General features: G+C 47.5%; 6 protein-coding genes across 6 annotated transcripts; 4 read left to right on the top strand and 2 right to left on the bottom strand.

Moving 5' to 3' along the window:
- Positions 1-611: 611 nt before the first annotated feature.
- Positions 612-2458, bottom strand: N7455_005352 (MFS transporter). Its single transcript, XM_040955445.2, has 5 exons — positions 2161-2458; positions 2075-2095; positions 1961-2018; positions 1237-1886; positions 612-1183 (listed from the first exon to the last, which is right to left on the bottom strand). Exons 1-5 carry the CDS (start codon positions 2281-2283, stop codon positions 638-640), a joined length of 1398 nt encoding a protein of 465 aa, XP_040814222.2. The 5' UTR covers positions 2284-2458; the 3' UTR covers positions 612-637.
- A 1631-nt stretch (positions 2459-4089) lies between these two features.
- On the top strand, positions 4090-5391 carry N7455_005351 (urate oxidase). The gene is made up of 3 exons (XM_040955338.2): positions 4090-4346; positions 4414-5060; positions 5119-5391. Exons 1-3 carry the CDS (start codon positions 4210-4212, stop codon positions 5241-5243), a joined length of 909 nt encoding a protein of 302 aa, XP_040814228.1. The 5' UTR covers positions 4090-4209; the 3' UTR covers positions 5244-5391.
- A 17-nt stretch (positions 5392-5408) lies between these two features.
- N7455_005350 (mitochondrial 54S ribosomal protein uL13m) lies at positions 5409-6559 on the bottom strand. Its single transcript, XM_040955304.2, has 3 exons — positions 6396-6559; positions 5946-6306; positions 5409-5793 (listed from the first exon to the last, which is right to left on the bottom strand). Exons 1-3 carry the CDS (start codon positions 6414-6416, stop codon positions 5669-5671), a joined length of 507 nt encoding a protein of 168 aa, XP_040814160.1. The 5' UTR covers positions 6417-6559; the 3' UTR covers positions 5409-5668.
- A 220-nt stretch (positions 6560-6779) lies between these two features.
- Positions 6780-7612, top strand: N7455_005349 (40S ribosomal protein uS9; the record flags this gene model as incomplete). The annotated part of the gene is made up of 4 exons (XM_040955408.1): positions 6780-6825; positions 6898-6920; positions 7117-7188; positions 7322-7612. The coding sequence occupies 4 exons, from the start codon at positions 6780-6782 to the stop codon at positions 7610-7612; spliced, it is 432 nt and encodes a 143-aa protein (XP_040814178.1).
- A 5813-nt stretch (positions 7613-13425) lies between these two features.
- Positions 13426-18215, top strand: N7455_005348 (DNA-directed DNA polymerase alpha catalytic subunit POL1). The gene is made up of 5 exons (XM_040955373.2): positions 13426-13913; positions 13972-15690; positions 15739-16296; positions 16356-17096; positions 17150-18215. Exons 1-5 carry the CDS (start codon positions 13527-13529, stop codon positions 18128-18130), a joined length of 4386 nt encoding a protein of 1461 aa, XP_040814215.2. The 5' UTR covers positions 13426-13526; the 3' UTR covers positions 18131-18215.
- A 198-nt stretch (positions 18216-18413) lies between these two features.
- On the top strand, positions 18414-20494 carry N7455_005347 (uncharacterized protein; the record flags this gene model as incomplete). Its single annotated transcript, XM_040955508.2, has 9 exons — positions 18414-18466; positions 18619-18800; positions 18859-18941; positions 18993-19537; positions 19597-19747; positions 19812-19877; positions 19930-20038; positions 20097-20312; positions 20370-20494. 9 exons carry the CDS (start codon positions 18414-18416, stop codon positions 20492-20494), a joined length of 1530 nt encoding a protein of 509 aa, XP_040814122.2.
- Positions 20495-20987: the final 493 nt, after the last annotated feature.

The following is a 20987-nucleotide window of genomic DNA, read 5'->3' as shown; positions in this document are numbered from 1 at the left end:
GAAGTGGCATGAGAGAGAATTCTCGGGGCAGGTTGGGGAGTATTTATGCTGAAGGGAAGATCTCAATGTGGTCAATATGAGGAGATAGAGAGAGAGAAATGTCAAAGATGAGCCTAAACAAGTTAACAGGATGAGAACAATTGAGCTGCCATATTGGGATAGTCCAGGCGATAAGCTTAACATCATAGTGGAGCATTTTATATGGATCTAACCCTTTTTAAACTTCATTGCTGGGCTTAGAGGAATTGGTTCAAAGGTTCTTAGATCTACATAAAGCTAACACCGGGTAAATACATTCCACATCTGTTCTTAAAACTTGTATAGAATCAACCTCTCAGCCTCGAGGGATATATTGAAAAATCGAGAGATATAACCCGGGAAACGATATTAATCAATCATCATAGTTCCCTAGATTCATCTATTGCAACTATAATACAAGATGAAACACAAAATATGCCAAAGATTTCGGGTATAGAAGCATATCACAGATAAAGCGCTTCAGAAAAGACGCGCATCCAGGTGCAACATGTAGTTCCGAGGTGAGCTACCTACCTACATGTATGATGTGGGGCAACAGGTAGAACTGATACCTACTTTCAAAAAGAAAAAAAGTGCTGCCTAACTGCGTAACCCTCATTCAACTCATTAAAGCCCTTTCCTCCTCATTTTCTCCCAACCACAACATTGGAAGTGCAGTGAGCGCTACCAAGACCCCCAAAGTCCCCGTCATCGCGCCCCACCCGAAACGATATTCGACAAACCCACCCCAAAGCGGTCCAAAGAAAATCCCCGCAAATTGGCACATGCTTTGCAGTCCGAACCCCTGCGCTACAGCACCCTTGGGGCCGAGTATTCCCGGGCTCTTGAGTTCCATCGCCGTGAGCGCGCGCTGCGTCTCAACGTACATGGCTGGCGCGCAGGCGTGGATGAAAATCCCGGTAAGGAAGAGCAATACTACCAACAAAGCGATCTGTTCATTCGATTTGGTATGAACGAACCGGAGACAAATGAGGGTGGGCGAGAGAGCCACGAAACAGCCGAAGGCTACGAAGCGGGCACCGAACTTGTCGGTGAAGTAGCCGAACAGCGGCTCGAAGAAGGCCGGGACGGCCATTGGGAGGAAGATTAGTCCCATTCCGAGGGCGTTCCAGCCAAATGTCGTTTCGACGAAGATGGGGAGTGTCTTGATGCGATTAGCCAGTTATTCATGTTAAAGACGCCGAGTCTGGTACATACCGCATCAAAAGCAGAAAGCAAGAGTCCCTGGGCGAGAAGCGCCCACGAAGAGATCAACACTCGGCGTTGCTTGAGCATCCGGAAGATGACGAAGCCCTTCCTTCGCTGGATGACCTGCTGTTCGCGCGAACCGACAGAGGGAATACGCTCCGCCGTCTCCAGAACCGATTCCATGTCTCCATTCGATTCTCCAGTCCACTGAGCAGCGACCTTCTTCTCGATCAAAACCAGCCGCATAACCATGTCAAGTGCGAGAATAGGATATGCAAACCAGAACACGGCGTTGTACCCACCGGAGTTATACACAACGCCTCCAAGGAATGGACCTAGCAAGAAGCCCGAGGCAATTGCGGAGCCAAGATACCCTATCGTTTGACCGAGATTATCCTGGTCCACAGCGTCGCCGATGAGAGCGAATGCCGCTACCACTACTAAAGCACCTGCGATGCCTTGGAGTACACGCGCCGCAACAAACGCAGCGATGGAATGCGCCAGCTGCAAGATCAGCATGCACCCGGTTAATACGATCAGAGAACCGATGAAGGGCAGTCGACGTGTGCGTCCGCGGTCGACCAGGTAGCCGAATATGGGACACATCAACAGAGCCGTGCCTGCTTCGGACATGAGAAGGACGCTGACCCAGTATTCTCCTGTTTAAAGGTTAGTCTGAGTATGAGATGGTTTGTGATAGAAAGCTGTTAGTCAGGACAGGAACAGGACATACGGTGTTCAAATTCGACTCCGGCTCGGGTTACGAGGGCTGTTGGCATCACGGGGACTATCTGTTGTTCGTTGATTCCATGTCCAATTCACATTTTGCAAGTGAGCTTTTGCTTACCATGGCATATAGGAGGAATTCCTTATTCCAATCGAGTCTCGGTCAGTTACGGACTTATAAGACTAGGCAAGTATGCTCTCACATACCGTGAAGGTGGACATCCAGACTGCACCAATGATAAAACCCGTCGAGGAACGAAACTTCAACAGCCATGGGGCACGCTTTCCCCCTGACTCTCTCTTGAGATTCGATAGATTACCCATAATCATTGTTATCTGGAAAGAAAACGAGTGGTTGTTTGCGAGATGGGAACAAAGAAGTACCTCGCTAATGCGGATGACGAGTATAAGCTCCGACTAATATGAGGCCCGACTAATTGGAAATGCAGTCAAGGCCGAAAGTCAAACAAAACCAAGAATTTAGCTGATAAATACCACACATAACAGACGAGTGAAGACTCTTTGTTGAACAAAGAAGAAACCAAGAAACCCGTCAGCCCAGCTTTGACCGAGAACCGGATATCCCTCGCCCACTTTTTTACTGATAGACACTTGATCCAATCGCGAGATATGATTGAGGATTGATAATGCTTGGAAGTGTGCACTGCATACAAGATTCGTCAGACCAACGTTGCAGACATGCCACCACTGCCCAGATTCTGCACATTGACACCAACCACACCCTCCGATTCGATGATTGCAATTGAAGCCGGAGATCAGGCGTGCTTGGCATTTGTTTCAATGATGCACTCCGTGGATTACGGATTATTTATTTGGCCAAAAAGGAATCCAATCTGCTATCTGGATCTGACATACATCTTACATACTGTCATTTTGGGGACGTTGGTACTGGGGATTGTTCCCAGCTGCAATTTGGCCGGGTTATTTTAGGGTTCGGTATGTATGGAGAGATACTGGCATATAGTTAAATATCCTAGGTATTCCCTGCTTAAAGATGAAACTTTGCTTTGGTCGCCGGAGCAGCGTTGTCGGCAGCTTGGCTGAGCACATGATAAGTCTCGGGTAATATCGTCACCGGCATAGAGGCAAATCAACTCCATCATAGCAATCATCGTTGACCGCTAGATTGGTCAGTATGTTTGACGTTTGCACGTGCCGTGACAGGATGCGTAGGCCACGCATTTTCCCTATGCGGTACGTAGGTACTCTCCTGTGCTCTGTGTGTATTGAGGCTCTTCGATTACCGAGTCTCGGCGAAGATGTCAGCATTATCCGGGCGTTCTCAAACCCAAATAAGAGTGCTGAGGGTGTTTGTGTTCCTTGTTGGGGGTTGTTCGGGAAGATATACTGCGTGCCGTAGGCCTCACAGATACCGGATTTGCGGGAGCAACCTGCCCAGGTGGTATACACCACGGCGAATATAGATATAACCCTACTGTGGATGATCGAAGTAGGACAGCCTTAACCCCGAAGTACCCTCCGTAGAAAGTACTCAAATGAACCAGGGAGAACAAAAAGTCATGATATCTCGTCATCAAGACGAGGACGAGTCAACGTACAGACCGTGATGTCTTCCTCCCCACATTGTACTACCAGCGACGAGGTCACTGCGCACGCCTACTATGGCAGTTGTCAGCACAGAGCATATAATGTCAGCGCTGAGTGTCTATCGCCAGGATTTCCACGTCTTTCACGGCTCGCAGCTCGCCGGGAGCCCGCAGTGGAGGTCTCCGGGCTGATTGGCATTGTACTACAGAGCGTACGGGATTTGAAATATAATAATCTAGGGCTTTGCAGTTGATGTTTGCAGAGTCGGAGGTCGGATATTCGGGATTCGTGGAATGTGAGATGATCTCCACTGTATTGCACTCGGCTCATGGCCCGAAAGTCTGGGGAAAATGAGACTGTATTCCTCCTTTCTTTCTTTCTGTACGATAATGATAGGATGAGAATGCCCCTATGGAAGAGCATCAGGCCATACATACAGAAAGAAAGAAAGAAAGTAAAAAGAGCTGTCTAATCACCAACTGATAAGATCGGGATTTGGGGGGGAGCGGCCACTCGCGGCCAGAGCGGCCATCGGAGGTGCCCGATGATCTTGAGATCAGCCAATTCACTACATTCCAGATAAAATAAATACTCGTTGGAGCTGCTGGATAATACAAATTTTTACCTTTCAGCATTCTCTACCCCTTCTTATCTTCTATATTCCAACGTTATCACTCAAAATTCAAAATGAGCGCATTAGCAGCCGCCCGCTATGGCAAGGACAATGTCCGCGTGTGCAAGGTGCACCGCGATGAGAAGACCGGTATCCAGACTGTTGTGGAAATGACCGTCTGTGTCCTTCTAGAGGGCGATATTGAGACCTCGTGAGTCTGCCGATATTTCTCATCTCCAAAAAAAAAAGAGTTGAAGCTAAACCCAAGGTCTCCACAGTTACACCAAAGCCGACAACAGCGTCGTTGTCGCAACCGACTCGATCAAGAATACCATTTTCATCACAGCCAAGCAGAATCCCGTAACCCCACCGGAGCTGTTCGGCTCAATCCTGGGCACACACTTCATCGAGAAGTACAGTCACATCCACGCGGCGCACGTCAATATCGTGACCCACCGCTGGGTGCGCCTGGACATTGACGGCAAGCCGCACCCGCACTCGTTTATCAAGCCCGGTTCCGAGACTCGCGACGTACAAGTCGACGTTATCGAGGGCAAGGGTATTGATATCAACTCTTCTATCAAGGGTCTGACCGTGCTGAAGAGCACCGGCTCCCAGTTCTGGGGTTTCGTCCGCGATGAATACACTACCCTCAAGGAGACCTGGGACCGTCTCCTCAGCACTGATGTTGCGGCGAACTGGCAATGGCGCCGCTTCACTGGCCTCGCTGATGTTAAGACGCACTCTGAGAAGTTCAATGCTGCTTGGGAGGCGGCTCGCGCTATTACCCTCAAGACCTTTGCTGAGGATAATAGTGCCTCTGTCCAAGCTACGATGTACAAGATGGGAGAGCAGATTCTTGCTGCTGTGCCTCTGCTGGATACTGTTGAGTATGCGTTGCCTAATATTCACTTCTTTGAAGTTGGTATGTTTGACCTTTCCCCCTGTGAACCTTGGGTCTGGGCTAATCTTTGCGCTTTTAGATCTCAGCTGGCACAAGGGTATTAAGAACACCGGCAAGGATGCCGAGGTGTACGCCCCCCAATCCAACCCCAACGGTCTTATCAAGTGCACCGTGGGTCGCGCGGGCCCAAAGGCTAAGCTATAAATGCTCTTTAGAGGGTTGTCGGCGAGCTCCGGCATGGGCGCTAGCTTGGTTGTTTTTCTCTCTTGTACATATATCCATTTCCTATACCTCTGGGATCAGACTCCCTATATATCGAATCCAATCTAGCACACCTTTTCCCATACAGCAATTATACACAAGATAGAGAAGCATTGTATAGTACGTGGTATTGTGATTGTATGTGCTATAAGTACATTTCAAAAGAACCGCAGGCTCGAAAGTTGAAAAGTCCGAGGCCAAGTCAACGGAGTAGATAATCAAAAGCAATATCCCAAATGGACTCCACACCCATGCGCTTTTGCAGTAGGATCATAACATCGCAGGAGAATAGAATACAGGCAGACACGGACCCGGTTTAGGTCGGTGTTGTAAAAATGACGAAAGAAGGAGAGATGAAACAGGATGCTTTATGCGCTTGGCTTATCGGCGGCTTCTTTGAATGCTTCCTGCACTTCGGGCAGATTTCCGATCACTGATTGGTTGCCGAACTTGACGATATTCTCCTTGTAGGGGTGGGCGACACCTTCGAAAGCTGCGCGATGTTGGGTTAGACTGGGTTCAAAGCATGGATAATGTAGACGGGCTGATTGGATAGGGTCCATGTTCTTCGAAGATGAACCCGTGTATATCTCCATCAAGTAAGCCATCCAAGGAGCGGAAGCGCAGCAACCACGTAACACTTACTCTTCAAACGAGCGAGGCGGGCATCCTTAAGTCGGTTCTTGGGCAGCATGCCCCTAACAGCGCGGCGGAGGACTTCACCACCACCCCATTTGGCAAACATCTGATCCATCGTCATGCTCTTCAAGCTACCGGGCCGCGTCGTGTGCGTGTAGTACTTCTTCTGGAATCGCTTCTTTCCTGTCGTCTTGAGATCGTGACATCCCACAACCACCACATAGTCACCACAGTCTGTTGAGGGGTCGTAGATAGGCTTGTTCTTGCCCATCAAAACGAGGGCGATCGACGAGGCGAGACGGCCGAGGGATCGTTCATCGGCGCCGGCGTCGACATAGTGCCATGTGCGCGAGTAGGCGAGACGGGTCTGATGCGTCAATAGTTAGAATTGGGTTGTTTGCTTGAACACAGGGCGTGCGCGGTTGGCCCGGAAGGCTCCGCATTGAAGCTATTTACCTTGCCAACGAGTTGCGACATCTTGTTGACGCGGCGGAGAGTAATATAGGTGCCGGGGTGAGGGACAATTAGACAATTAATGAAAGGTGGAGAAGGTCAATTGAAGATCCCAGCAGCAAAAACAGACCCAGCGCCTAAGTATTCGAGATAATGATGATCTCAGCGTTCTCTGTATTGCTTGTAGCCTCTAACCCGCCCCCGAATGAAGTTCTCCGAGTCATGTGACCAAGCCCTAAGTCTCGTGCCACGCTAGTCCCAATACAGAATTAGCGTCGCACACTAAGCGAAACCCGCACGGAAGGGCAAATCACTGTGTATGGGAATTCAAGTGACTCTTTTTCCATCTCCCTCGACAACACACTCCCTCCCCCACGACAATCCACCATGGCTTCCGTCCCGAGTGTGCAATGCTTCGGCAAGAAGAAGACGGGTAAGCTCTCTTTTTTTCGACCGGAGATCAGTGTGAATGAACCCGTGCGCTGACATATTTAATTTTCAATAGCCACCGCTGTCGCCCACTGCAAGGTATGATGAACGCCTATACCCCCTCGGTCCCAATACGTTGTTTCGAAATATCTGGAAGGAAAACAGTCGGAAAAGGAATTGTGCACGAAATGACGAACTGGGATTGAATTTTGGAAGGATATACGAAACAACATGTTGCGCGATCATCGGGGTCATATACACATTGAATTGGACAACATGCTGAGACTTTTTACAGCAAGGCAAGGGCCTCGTCAAGGTTAACGGCCAGCCCCTCTCCCTGGTCCAGCCCGAGATCCTCCGTTTCAAGGTACGCACAATACATTCGCTCAATCAATTCCCGCGCGCCACCAAAGAAGGGATTCGCCCGAATCGCAAGCGACAATGGCAATGGGAAAACGTCTACGAAATCGGTTTCTGACAATTCACGCTCGAATTTTTAGGTCTACGAGCCCCTCCTCATCGTCGGCGTTGACAAGTTCGCCGGTGTCGACATCCGTGTCCGCGTTACCGGTGGTGGTCACACCTCGCAGGTCTACGCCATCCGTCAGGCTATCGCCAAGTCCATTGTCGCCTACTACCAGAAGTACGTCGATGAGCACTCCAAGAACCAGCTGAAGCAGGCTCTTGCTCAGTACGACCGCACACTCCTGGTTGCCGACAACCGCCGTGCCGAGCCCAAGAAGTTCGGTGGTCGCGGTGCCCGCTCCCGTTACCAGAAGTCCTACCGTTAAATTTTTCTTTCTCACTTGTTACGCGGCGAAAGGGAAAAGAAAAGTTTACGGCAACGGGGAAATGGAATATGTCTGTCTTCATATGTTTTTTCTATCACGACTTATTTCCATGACTTCTTGGTGGACTGGGGACTTGGGAGGATTCGGGGATGTTTGAGCGGTTTATGTTCGGTTTAACCGCTCTTACATGAGATCAGAGGACCGGGCTAGAGGAATTTGGGAAAATGACCTCTGGTTGTTGTTCCGGTGCCTTGTTGATATGTTTTTCACTGGCGCTGTCCTGCACGGCTGGAAAAAATACCTAGCATAGCCAGGAAAATCTACTCAAATGATACTGGGTTTCATCTTGTTCACAATTTTTGTTTTTTTGGAATCTTTGGGGTTATATTAGCTATGGTGTTCTAACATTGGTCTCACTTTTTCCCAGATTTATGTTCTCCATACGCCAAACTTGGGGTAGGTATATGTGCTGAAGGTCCACGGGTAAACCACCGAGGTACTCACCCCTCGCTCTCACATACTGGACATACTGGACCACGTCTAGGATTAATGGATCTACATATAGCGAGTTTACCCCGGATATTTGGTTATCTGTCACTCGAATATGCCGCCAAATACCAGTCCAATTGGACAATAGTTTAATTTCTTGTGATAGCCAGATGCTTTGGGCCACATGAACTCTTAACATGCAAGCGAGGGAAATTGCAACAGTGCTCCAGCTCTCTTTCGACATTTCCAGCAACAGCTCCTCTTGAAGTGCTCCAGCGTTTCCAATCACTCTTCGCCATGTCTCTTGTCTCGAAACAGCCTGGGGCTAGTAATCAGTCATATATTTCCTTGTATTATCATTTATACCCTTAGGCAGTGAGCTTACCATTTCATCTGAAGTGTATAAGACTCAACCATCAAAGTAGGCGAATTGCAATGTTTCTCTCGGCCAAACCTCGCTTCCTCTTGCATCAGAAATTCTTTCTTTCCTCGTTGGGGTAGCATTGGATGGGGAAGTATGGGATCAGCGCAAGCCCGTTATCTGTAAGTTGAGAGGGTGGTCAGTAAATATATATCCACTGAAAGTCAAATGAGACTCAACCTTTAGTGAAGGAGAAACAGACTGCAAACTCATTTGTCCGGTCAATCCTCTGTGATATTGACATTGTGTTTCAACTCCCATCAGACATTTTTTGTTTTCTCTTTCATTGCGACTGTGCGCATAGTCACTTGGACGGAATAAGAACATCATGGTCATCATGTAGGAGTTTCAAGGTTCAACCACCTGGGATATTTTTATCCATGAGGATCAACCATCACCAAAGCATCGGGGAGTTGCCAACGTATATTTCTCAATCAACGGTTGTCGCGACCTTGTGTTCATCTCGTATTGGACATTCTTTTCCAGTAATGTATTTGCCAATACGTAGGCACTCAATTGAACAATTCAACAGTCATCATGTATGAGTTTCGAGGCTGACCCACTCGATATTTTTCCATGCACTCGATGTGAGTTCATCTAAATTATGATTAGCATTCACACAAATCCAGGGGAGTGGAAAACTTGTTCTTCTTTGTTCATCCCAATCAACAGTGAAGTGTAGTCGTGTTCTCATTTGCGATATAAAACTCCACTGCAGGCAAAATATACCGAAGTTGTAAATGTATCTATCGAGAGATTAACCTTGTATAGTGGAAACCTTGTTTTGCTCGTATCAAATATTTTTTTATCTCATTGGAGGCTATGCCACTGCATAGCCTTCTTAAATGTAGTATACTCCAGTCATCACTTACGAGCGATTAAAGGTCATAAAAAAAATGGGGGGATGAAAAAACTTACCTTTATTTGTCTCAACCACGACTGAAGTATAGCCGTGGTCTCATTGCAGAAGTTAGCGACACAAATCCAAACCAACCACGGAACATAAGCTAGGGTGTCAATGGGGAAACAATTTCTCTTCTTTGGCCTCGCATCAGATGTTCTTTTCCAGATTTCGTCGTCATGGTCCACAGTGAGAGTGTAGACTAGGACTCATAGCTCTTAGTGTAGTTGAACATAGTCATCATTTGGCGGGCTTCAATTGTTCTTAGACGATCAAGGACTATGTCAAGTCATACCTGCATAGATAATTGAAAAAGCCAGCGAAAGAGATCCAAGCCAACCATATAAAATAAAATAAGCCAGGGTATCAATTGGGGAAACAAGCTCTCTTCTTTGGCCTCGCATCAGACTGTTCTTATCAGATTTCGTCGTCATGGTCTACAGTGAGAGTGTAGACTAGGACTTATAGCTTGTAGTGTAGTTGAACGTAATCATCATTTCGGCGGGCTTCAATTGTTCATGGATGATCAAAGGCCGTGTCATGTCATACCTGAATGAAAAGTTGGAAATCTAAAGGGATACTTTCGAACGATTAGCAAAGCTCCGATATCAACATGAGGGAAACTGGGTCATACCTTGAGGATGTCGGCATTTTCATCTTTGGTCCCATGTCAGCCAGAGAGCTGCATATCAACACACGGGGTTGGGATCAAACAAGTAAAATAGAGTTGCGAACGGTTTGGTTTGAATCAATCATTGATTTGTCGCACTTCGGACAGACTGATCTAGCCCCTCGGGCCATTGGAAGCCGTGGATGTTTAGGTTGTTATTTGCGAGCTGTCAAATCCCCTGGATATTAGTCTATAGAGCTTCGGAGTGTTGGCATCGGTCATACCCATGGATGCATAGAAACGAAGTCAAAGGGACGAAATCTTTTGATCTGGAAGTTTGAACTAAAGAACAAATCTGCAATTGGACCACAACAGCGAACAAGTCAGTCATGAAGATCGAGTATCCCATTTTCCCCCACACGTACCGGTGTTCATTTTCATTTTTAATTGTGTCCGTTGACCTTTCGAAAGATCACAGTCTGCTCCACATGGTAGCCCTCGGTGTCTGAGATTTCAGACGATTATGCTGTTAGGAATCCATTGGAGTCATATCGAGTCACACCTGAGAGTGGGTATGGGATAATCTGGACGCTTCAAGTGTTAAACAGAAAGAAATCAATGTAGTAGTTAAGAAGAGCTGCATTATCAGTCAAGGAAACACGATATTTCATCTCGTCTTGCATCAGATGTTTTCCAAACCTATTACCGAGACCATTGGCCGATGGTCCACGGTCACCCAAAGTATAGTATCTCTTTTTCTCGTCGTAGAATGTGCTTTCTGTGGCATCGAATATCAATTGTGCCTGTGGGGGTGGGACAGAGGACCATATGGAAACCTAGAATATCTCGATATTGTTAGCAGGAGATTCCAGAAGCCATAAGATAAGCCAAGTAAAGAAGATATATTTCGTTTTGCACGGTATCAGAGTTCTTTTCAGTCAATAGTTCTCAGTGTGCCCAGTCACCTAGTCGCTTGGGACTGGAGACAGTCACTTTCAAAGTGTATATTCTCATCATAACATGTGCTTTCAGGAACACCGAGTGTCCAGTTTGTGGAATGCAAGGGAATCCATATTGAGTGGGTAAACATGGAATACATACCTATTTATCTGAAGAGTGTTAGCGAAACTATTCGAACATTATTCCATAATACAAACAGTTGGATCATCAACCCAAATACCTTTTTGTCTTGACCCAGGTCGGATTGATCTTGTCAGTTCCATCCAAAGTTCGCTTTTGGTTCATTGGCCTTGTAGCTCGAATGATCATCGTTTGCCAGTTTCAGGCCCCGAGTGCCAACTGGAATTGCGGATTTTCAATGTCGTGATATAGCCCTATGTGTGCGCGCGCGCGTCGGTCGGATGAATACTATATACTTCCCATGTGTTAGCGGAATCGGTCCTTTGATACAATATAATAACTCACCATACCACCAACTGGAGAAATTGGCTTCATCTCACATCAGATAAACTGCTCGGCTTCCGATACTGAGGGCTGTGAAAGCTTTATATTGCCATTCGGCGTACTTGAGTCGAGGATTAAGTCAAACTCCAATTCGAGGCTCGAGCCATATCCAATCGTAGAGGCATGGTATCCTAGATAGATTGGTAAAAGTATTAGCCGACTTCACATATCCCGCAGAAAATATGTGATGGATAGGGTTCCTCTGTTTTGTATCATGTCAATAAATGTTTCGGCATATCCGAAGATCAGACCTTGATCAGATTAAGGCCATCATATACGACGGCCCAGCAAAAGGAGCTCTCATGCTCCCCTAGGGTACAATAGTAAACCAAATAATTGCTCACCGTACTTGGACTTCAATGCCAAGTAAGTGTCCTTCCATCCTTCTCACGTAGCTAGCACGTTGTAGGGAGGAATGGCTGCTGCTGAACAATTTGGCGACGGTACCTATTGATGGATGACCTGCATTAAGTTAGGATTAATCAAATTGTTTCATCATAACAAGCTACACTCGCATGCTGTAATGGAGAGGTATCACCAAGATTCATTTACATGGACTCACTGTCTCGTAAAATGTGTGGCGTTCATCTGGGAAAGCCATAGTTCGTGGATGCGAGGCGGAGGAAAGCGACACGCATGAAAAAATAAAAAATAAAGGGTCAGACCAATAAAGCAAATTATAACCTTCACATGTAAGCAAGTGGAATCCCGATTTTCACATCGCGCGTTGCCGTCGCGGTGGCCGTCGCCGTGGCCGTCGCTGTCGCTGTCGCCGGGTAGCAACCTACAGTATAACTACACAGAAAATGCAGGCACTTGCGTAGATACCTAGGTAGTGTCACCTGGAAATTCATCTAAGGATACCAATCTACATAGATACCTAGGTAGTGTCACCTAGACATTCATCTAAGGATGCTGAAATGTAGAGTCACGCTCTGCGAGCATTATGGTCCTAGTTATGTACCATTAGATGCATCACACATCAGGATATTTATCGTGTAAGTGTACCTTAGATCTAGTGTGCATTATGGGTACCAATTAATAAGTATAGAATCTATCAGACTATTGTGTAGTATAATTTTTTTACGTGAATGAAGGCAGATGTACATACATAGTTACTGCTCGCCCTGGACTGGGTTCAATACTATAGTTCATATCATAGTACTCTAAGCTTTAGGCGTAGAATAATTGGGCTAGACTCTTTAAAAGTAAATAATATTCTTTCCTTTTCTGGGCTTTCAGCCGTTCTTTGAACATTTAAACAGTTAGATGGCTAGATGCCTCTATCCGGGTGATAAATGGTGCATATTACACCAATAGAAGCCATCCGTGGATACTTTCATTGGATACGTTAAGCATTTTAAAGCACTGAAACTAAAAACAAAAAAGCGTAAACCAACCTGACCCAATTTTAATAATGCCTATCTTATAGGATTTAGAGTATAACTACTGAGATATTAGGGCACGGTATGATCGCCTGATCTCAGGGCGGTCGGTTGAGGCAATAACCGTGCCAAGCGCCCAATAGGGGCACTCCCGACGATAAAATGGCTTACATAATTTATTATTCCTGCCCAGGTGTCTCCCTCGACTCCCAGAGCTTAGAGAGAGTCGGGATTTCACTCTACTTATATCTTCCCTAACTAGTTCAAAGGTTGAGAAATTTTACATAGTGTCTGCGAGGTATATAAGTATCTTTTGTATAGGAAAGTCATACAAAAGATACTTAAATTGTAGATTGGTTATCTGGTGGAAAATGGGTTCACCAACACCCCGGGGGGCCCGCTAGGTGGTGTTGGGCGCTTGGCACGGCTACTTGTCGCCTGAGGCAGAAACACTTACGATGCTGACATAATCTCACCAGGGCACCTGGGCAAACGCGACCGGACGCGTGCTGTTCGTGTGCCTGGATGAATTGCGCGACGCTCCTTTCATCCTCCCTTTCCCCGCAACAATCGTCAGTCCGATCTACTCCTCTTTACGCAACCGACTCTATTTTTAATGGGTAGTTGTCTCTGAATACACCATAATGCCTACGGCTCGCGAAAAATTGGCCGAGCTGAGGGCCCTCCGTGCCTCAGGAAAGAAACGAATTTCCACATACGAGGTCGAGGACCAGGGCGACATCTACGACGAGGTTGACGATGACGGTTACAAAAAGGTTATCCGGAACCGTCTTGATCAGGATGATTTTGTCGTCGATGATAACGGTGCTGGTTACGCGGACGATGGCCGCGAAGTATGGAACGAACAGACAGCAGAATATGACAGCGATGAAAGCGATGAACTACCCACACGAGGCAAGGCTGCCAAAAGAAAGAGAGAAGAGGAACAACAGCGAAAGGAGAAAATGAACAATGGCATATCCAAGTACTTCAACAAAGGACAGACTTCGGCTTCTGCTCCCAAGCCCAAGGTGAGTGCTTTTTGCTCATGGAAATAAAATCCCGCATTTTGACAATCTGTTTTACAAGCCCGTTGCGACTGCCGAGGACGATGCATTTATGGCCGATCTCCTCGGAGAGGTCGACACCAACGTCGTATCGAATCACGCCCCGACACGAAACATTGTCAAGTCGGAGGCCCGACGCAAAGTTCGCGTTCTCTCCCCACCTTTGTCTGAGAAGCGTCGCCGCGAAAAGCTTCACGCAAGAGACGAAAACGACATTCCAAGCTCGCCAATGAAGGACCAGGCACTCCACTCTGACGATCTCGATGACGGCCCTCTACCGATGCCAGACGACGATGATGTTCCCATGAGCGATATTTTGCCATCGTCTCCAATTAGCAAGGCAGTGGAGCGAAGGAATATTGTACCGGTCAAGGCTGAAGAGCCAGAAGACGATGATGTTGACCTCATGGACGTCGCAGAAGTCACTGGAGACTCTAGTCTTAAATCGAAAACCATCAACATGACCGGCAGTCGGCCGCCCCCGAAGATCAAGCATGACATTGCTTCTACACCAGCAAGCTCTTCCCCTGTCAAGTCAATGCCAGAAGTAATGGATGCTTCTTGGAATGACGTGAGGAGCAAATTGAACGTTCTCAGCAGCCCAGCCCCGGAAATGCGATCCTTTGGGAAACTGCGCGCCCAAGATGTTGTCGAAGAGGATGGCAGTCTGCGCATGTTCTGGTTGGACTATACGGAGGTCAACGGCAGCCTGTGTCTGTTCGGAAAAGTGAAGAACAAGCAGAATGGGTCCTACACTAGTGCATTTGTCAAGGTTGACAATATCTTGCGAAAGCTTTACTTCCTTCCGCGTGAATATCGATACAAGCACGGTCGAGCGACTGAAGAGGAGGTTGATATGCAAGATGTTTACTCGGAGGTCGACGATATGATGACAAAGCTCAAGGTCGGCATGCACAAGATGAAGCCGTGCGAACGGAAGTACGCATTTGAAATGCCCGGGGTTCCAAAGGAGGCAGAGTATCTCAAATTACTCTACCCCTACGATAAGGCTGCCCTGCCGATGGAAACTAAGGGAGAGACTTTCTCCAACGTTTTCGGTACCAACACCTCCCTGTTTGAACAATTTGTTCTCTGGAAGAATATCATGGGCCCTTGCTGGCTGAAGATCGACCAGGCCGATTTTGCTGCAGTAACCAACGCATCCTGGTGCAAGTTCGAATGCCAGGCCGCCAAACCAGCACTCATCAACCTTGTCCCGGATTCCGAGAACCTGGATGCCCCGCCCTTGACCTTAATGAGTCTTTCTTTCCGTACCCAGCTCAATGTCAAGGAGAACAAGCAGGAGATTCTAATAGCGAGTGCCCGAGTGTATGAAGACGTTTCTCTAACTGACACCACTCCGCCGGAGAAGCTTCCATGCAAGACATTCACCGTCATGCGCCCTGCTGGTGGGTCATACCCAATGCATTTCGAAGCCGAAGCACAAAACCAGCGGGGAACTGTCATGCTCGCAAAAAGCGAGCAGTTCTTGCTTAGCAAGTTCCTGGCTATATTCGAAAAGATGGATCCCGATGTGATCATGGGCCACCAGTTGCAGGATGTCGACCTGGGCATTCTACTCAGCCGGATGCGTGAAAAGAAGACCCCTGGTTGGCATCGTATTGGCCGACTCAGGCGTGGAGATTGGCCTAAGAATTTTAACAAGGGTGGCAACTTCTTTGCCGAAAGGCAGTTGATTGCTGGAAGATTGATGTGCGATGTTGCCAACGACATGGGCAAGGTAATATTCTTCTCGAAGTGGGTATACGACAATACTAACAACTACTAGTCTCTTATGATGAAGTGCCAGTCATGGAGTTTGACCGAGATGTGCCAACTCTACCTCGGCCAAGGCAACGTACGTCAGGAACTAGATGCCGAAGCGGCATTAAAGACCTGGGCGACCACCAAAGAAGGCCTCATGAACTTCGTCAATCACTGTGATACAGACACCTACTTCATTGCGGCATTGGTTCTACGTCTTCAGATGCTGCCACTTACGAAGGTCCTGACTAATACCGCTGGTAATTCATGGGCACGCACACTTAGCGGAACGCGTGCCGAGCGAAACGAGTACATTCTGCTACATGAGTTCCATCGCAACAAATACATCTGTCCAGACAAGTACTCGTCTCGTCTTCAGAAGGCAGAGGAGAAAATGCAAGATGGCGACGATGACGAGGCGGTCGACAAGAAAAAGAAGGACAAATTCAAGGGTGGTCTTGTCTTCGAGCCCGAAAAGGGACTTTACGACCGCTTCATCCTTGTTATGGACTTCAACAGTCTGTATCCCAGTATCATCCAGGAATACAACATCTGCTTCACAACAGTGGACCGAACAGCTACGGTAAATTGACCCAATCCAAACCCTCGTCTCATTTCGTTTATTCTAACATGTGCAACTAGGCCGAAAATGAGAATGAAGAAAAAGTGCCAGATGTTCCCTCCTCTGACCAAGAACAAGGTGTTCTACCTCGGCTGATCGCGACGTTGGTTAACCGTCGACGCGAAGTAAAGAAGTTGATGAAAGACAAGCGTGCCACACCCGAACAACTGGCCATCTGGGACACAAAACAATTGGCCTTGAAGCTGACTGCCAATTCCATGTACGGATGCTTGGGATACACGCAGAGTCGCTTCTACGCTCGACCTCTGGCAATGCTCACCACCTTCAAGGGACGTGAGATTCTGAGAAACACCAAGGAATTGGCCGAAAGCCAGCAATTGCGAGTCATTTATGGTGACACTGATTCGGTCATGATCAATACGAATATGGACAACATGAGCGACGCCATCAAGGTTGGCGAAGAGTTCAAGAAATCGGTCAACGAACGTTACCGACTTCTAGAAATCGACGTCGACAATATCTTCCGTCGGCTTCTACTCCATGCCAAAAAGAAGTACGCTGCTGTCAACCTTACCGAGGTGGATGGCAGGTACGTGGAGAAGCTGGAGGTCAAGGGTCTTGACATGAAGCGTCGTGAATACTGTGCCCTCTCAAAGGAGGTATCATCGAAGCTGCTCAACGAAATCCTGTCAGGTGAAGACCAGGAAGTCGTACTCAACAAGATTCACGAGTACTTGCGTGAGCTTGCAGAGAGGATGAAGGAATACACGATTCCTGTGCAAAAATACGTGATCTACACTGTATGTGATAAACCCTAGGATTTTTCTAGATCGCCTTACTAACGCTTCATCAGAAACTTTCGAAACGACCCCAGGAGTACCCTAATAAAGAGAGCATGCCACCGGCACAAGTCGCTCTCCGCGAAATTGCCCGGGGCAAGACAGTTAGACCGAACGACGTCATCTCATATATCGTGACCAACGGAGACTCGGAAACCTCATCTCTGCCTCCTGCGAAGCGATCATACAGCCCGCAGGATTTGCTGAAGCCCGGTTCAGGGCTCAAGCCAGATGTTGAGTTCTACATTCTCAAGCAGATCTTCCCTCCCATTGAGCGTCTCTGTGCCCCAATTCCTGGCACCGATGCCGTCCGTCTCGCTGAGTGCTTGGGTCTTGATACTCGCAAATATCAGATCAATACCTCTAGCTCCAACAGTCAGCAAAATGCCGAAGTCACCCCGCTCGAGTCCCAGATCCCGGACTCGGTTCGGTTTGCTAATTCTACGCGACTATCCCTAAGATGCCGATACTGCAAGGAACAGTCTGTGTATGAGGGTCTGGTGACTTCATCGCACATGTGCACTGCCCACGGAATCGTTTGCCCGAACCAGAGCTGCCAAAAACCCTTCTCGGTCATGACAATTGTCGCCCAACTAGAGAATCAGATCCGCGAACAGACCTCGCGATACTACGAAGGCTGGTTGGTATGTGACGATTCATCATGTGGAAACCGCACACGGCAAATCAGCGTTTATGGACACCGTTGCTTGGGTCCCCGAGGTCGTGCAGAAGGCTGTTTAGGCCGCATGTCGTTCGAGTACTCGGAGAAGGAGGTATACAACCAGCTTCTGTACTTCGCCGGTCTCTGGGATGTCGAGAAAGCTAAGGCCGCTGCTGAGAAAGAGACAGGAGAAAAAAAGGACAGTGTTGCCGCCCTTGCAGAGTTCAACCGCACAAGATTCGGTACGATCAAGGGTGTGGTGGACAGCTACCTGAAGAAGTGTGGTCGTCAATGGGTTGAGATGGATGGTCTCTTCCGCTTCATGTTACAATAGATGCTCCGGTGGCGTATGGTTTTGGATATTTGTAAATACCTAAGGATATTGGGATGTTGGAAAGTTAGCATGGTCACGATCAAATCGAATTGCATATTTTAGGGTCTTCAAGTGTCTCGAGTTTGACGTCGAATGTTTTCATATCGGTCTTATCTTATCGCAAACCCCCCAATGCTCCCGAGGTCCGGCCACCCCACCTGGGCACTCCGGCATTCTTCACTTCAGCTTGATCGCTAGTGCAGAGCAGATATCCCTGCTCATTTGCTGATTGGCTCTATCAATCATGTCTGTCAAAAGAGTTCTGGTCATTGCAGGATCAGACAGCTCAGGGGGAGCGTAAGTTCAAACATCCCACCCCGCATAACCGGCTGGGGAAAAAAAAGCTGTACCCCATCAAGTGATCTCCAAAGCGATACTTGACCTTGTACCCGTATAATTTACGCTATACGATGGTTTTTTTAAAAAAAAAACACTCTAACACATTCCAGTGGTCTCGAAGCTGATCAAAGGGTCCTTGCGGCCCATGGATGCTATGCTCTCACTGCCACCACTGGGTTGACGGCACAAAACACACTAGGTGTGCAAGACATCTTTGTTGTACCCTCGGAATTTGTGAGAAAACAGATCAATGCTGGACTGGAAGATGTGGGTGCAGATGTGGTAAAACTGGGTAAGCCATTTGTATCTCATATTCGTCCTTTTTTTATACATAACTAATGACCTCCTAGGCATGCTCTCATCTGCCGAGACCATTGATGTCATCGCAGAAACGCTGCAAGCTCACAAAGTCCCTGTAATCGTTCTGGATCCGGTATGTCAGACCTCTCGTTCTCCAAACTACCACTCTAACCGGCATCAACAGGTTATGGTTTCCACTAGTGGCTCCAAGTTGCTACCTGAAAAAGCAGTCAAGGAACTACGGACAAAGTTGCTTCCTTTGACCACAATTCTAACACCAAACATTCCCGAAGCTCTTCTATTATTGAAAGATGCTGGATCAGAGACCTCTGAGCCGAAGGACCTAGAGGGAATGGTTGAGCTTGCTAAGAAGATTTGCTCCTTGGGTCCCAAGGCGGTTCTCCTCAAGGGAGGTCACCTTCCTTTGACGAAAGACCACAAGGCATCTCAAGACTCGAAAGAGGGAACCTTGGTGGTGGACATCTTCTTTGATGGAACGATAGCCACCTTGTTCGAGACAGAGTTCTTGGTATCCAAGAATACCCACGGTACGGGCTGCTCACTTGCTTCAGCAATTGCCGCAAACCTGGCTTCTGGCAAGGACATGATCAGAGCGGTCCGTAGTGCCGTGCGATTTGTTGAGGTAGGAATCAAGACAAGCATTGACCTAGGTAAAGGGAGTGGGCCGATCAATCATTTCCACTCCACCTACACTATGCCCTTTGCGCCGTATGTGACCCATCCCTTGGATCTTTTGGTTTTCTTCGTCCTAACGGTATTCTATTTAGCGGCCGATTCCTTGAGTATATCTTGGACCGCCAGGATGTGCAGCAAGTATGGCAACAGTTCACCCACCATGAGTTTGTCGAAGGCATCGGCCAGGGTACACTACCTATTGAACGGTTCAAGGCATACCTTGTGCAAGATTATCTCTACCTGGTGAGACAACCTTCTCCAATGCGGTTGGGAGAAGACATTCAACTTATCAAAATTTAACCTGTAGGTACAATTTGCCCGAAGCAATGCACTTGCATCATACAAGGCCAAGAGCATGGATTCAATAGCAGCGGTAAGTGCTCACTACACCTGTTTTCAATATCAATCTAATACAATCACTCCAGTCGGCCCAGATTGTCCTCCACATCCAGCGGGAAATGGCATTGCACATTGACTACTGTGCCTCTTTTGGCCTTTCTAAACAGGAGATGGAAAATACACCCGAAACTATCGGTAAGCCGGTCCTGCTTCTCTATGAACTCGATAGATGTGCTAATCTCGCTATGTATAGCTTGCACCGCATACAGCCGATACATTTTGGATGTAGGCCAATCTGAGGACTGGTTAGCCCTCCAGATGGCCCTCACGCCATGCTTGATCGGATATGGCTCTATTGCAAAACGGTTGCATGCGGGAGAAACCACCCTTCGAGAAGGGAACACCTACTGGAAATGGATCGAGAATTATGTTGCCGACGACTACACTGAGGCTGTGCGGCTGGGTTCAGGTAAGTCATATTGTGAAGAACGAGCGGAACATCTCACTGATTCATGTCATGCCATAGCATTACTGGAGGATCACATGCAACATGTGTCACCTAGTCGCATGGAAGAACTGATTAAGATCTTTGTTCGGGCTACGGAATTGGAGATTCGTTTCTGGGATATGGGCCTTGGGGGCACAAGGTAATAGGTTTTAAGATCCTAGTCTGCTGTCTACGCCTGTGGAGTCTTCCTCCTTTGATCTTAGAATTGCAAGGTTGCTGTGATTGTCTGATTCCCGATCAACGCTTCCCGATCAACGCTGCAGCTTGCGGATAAGTTAACCTTAGTGTAAATTACATGGAGAAATAACCGCATGTCTGCGTCATCATGCTGTTTGTTTGCTTCCAGAATGATCCATAATAATTCACCTGCATATACATGAAAGTATTCAGCGTTGAGTCGTTGAATTCCCCCCAAATCTACATATTTGCCCCTCAGGATTCTCGAAATTCTATCACTTTGCCGTCATGCTAAATTTATTGCCACTCGTATTACATTCACGAAGAGCCTGCCTTGTCGCCATCTTTCATTATTTGCCCCCTTTATATCCATGGACCAGCGATGCCTGGCGCAAATCTAAAAATTTCCTTAAATTTTCTGCCTGAAGTTGATAACAGCGACCAATCAAAGACCAGATA

The sequence above is a fragment of the Penicillium solitum genome (genome assembly GCF_028829755.1).
Source record: "Penicillium solitum strain IBT 25940 chromosome Unknown utg000003l_segment0_segment0, whole genome shotgun sequence".
NCBI lineage: Eukaryota > Fungi > Ascomycota > Eurotiomycetes > Eurotiales > Aspergillaceae > Penicillium > Penicillium solitum.
The sequence above is the reverse complement of the archived record's forward strand: the minus strand, read 5'-3'. Positions and strand labels throughout refer to the sequence as shown.

Coding starts and splice junctions, on each gene's coding strand:
- N7455_005352 (XM_040955445.2), bottom strand. CDS start 2,283: ATGATTATGGGTAATCTATCGAATCTCAAGAGAGAGTCAGGGGGAAAG. Junction 2,096..2,160: donor TCTGGATGTCCACCTTCACG/GTATGTGAGAGC, acceptor GATTGGAATAAG/GAATTCCTCCTATATGCCAT. Junction 1,887..1,960: donor CGGAGTCGAATTTGAACACC/GTATGTCCTGTT, acceptor ACCTTTAAACAG/GAGAATACTGGGTCAGCGTC.
- N7455_005351 (XM_040955338.2), top strand. CDS start 4,210: ATGAGCGCATTAGCAGCCGCCCGCTATGGCAAGGACAATGTCCGCGTG. Junction 4,347..4,413: donor GAGGGCGATATTGAGACCTC/GTGAGTCTGCCG, acceptor AGGTCTCCACAG/TTACACCAAAGCCGACAACA. Junction 5,061..5,118: donor TATTCACTTCTTTGAAGTTG/GTATGTTTGACC, acceptor TTGCGCTTTTAG/ATCTCAGCTGGCACAAGGGT.
- N7455_005350 (XM_040955304.2), bottom strand. CDS start 6,416: ATGTCGCAACTCGTTGGCAAG. Junction 6,307..6,395: donor TGTCGCAACTCGTTGGCAAG/GTAAATAGCTTC, acceptor TTGACGCATCAG/ACCCGTCTCGCCTACTCGCG. Junction 5,794..5,945: donor CCGCCTCGCTCGTTTGAAGA/GTAAGTGTTACG, acceptor AACATCGCGCAG/CTTTCGAAGGTGTCGCCCAC.
- N7455_005348 (XM_040955373.2), top strand. CDS start 13,527: ATGCCTACGGCTCGCGAAAAATTGGCCGAGCTGAGGGCCCTCCGTGCC. Junction 13,914..13,971: donor CTTCTGCTCCCAAGCCCAAG/GTGAGTGCTTTT, acceptor CTGTTTTACAAG/CCCGTTGCGACTGCCGAGGA. Junction 15,691..15,738: donor TTGCCAACGACATGGGCAAG/GTAATATTCTTC, acceptor AACAACTACTAG/TCTCTTATGATGAAGTGCCA.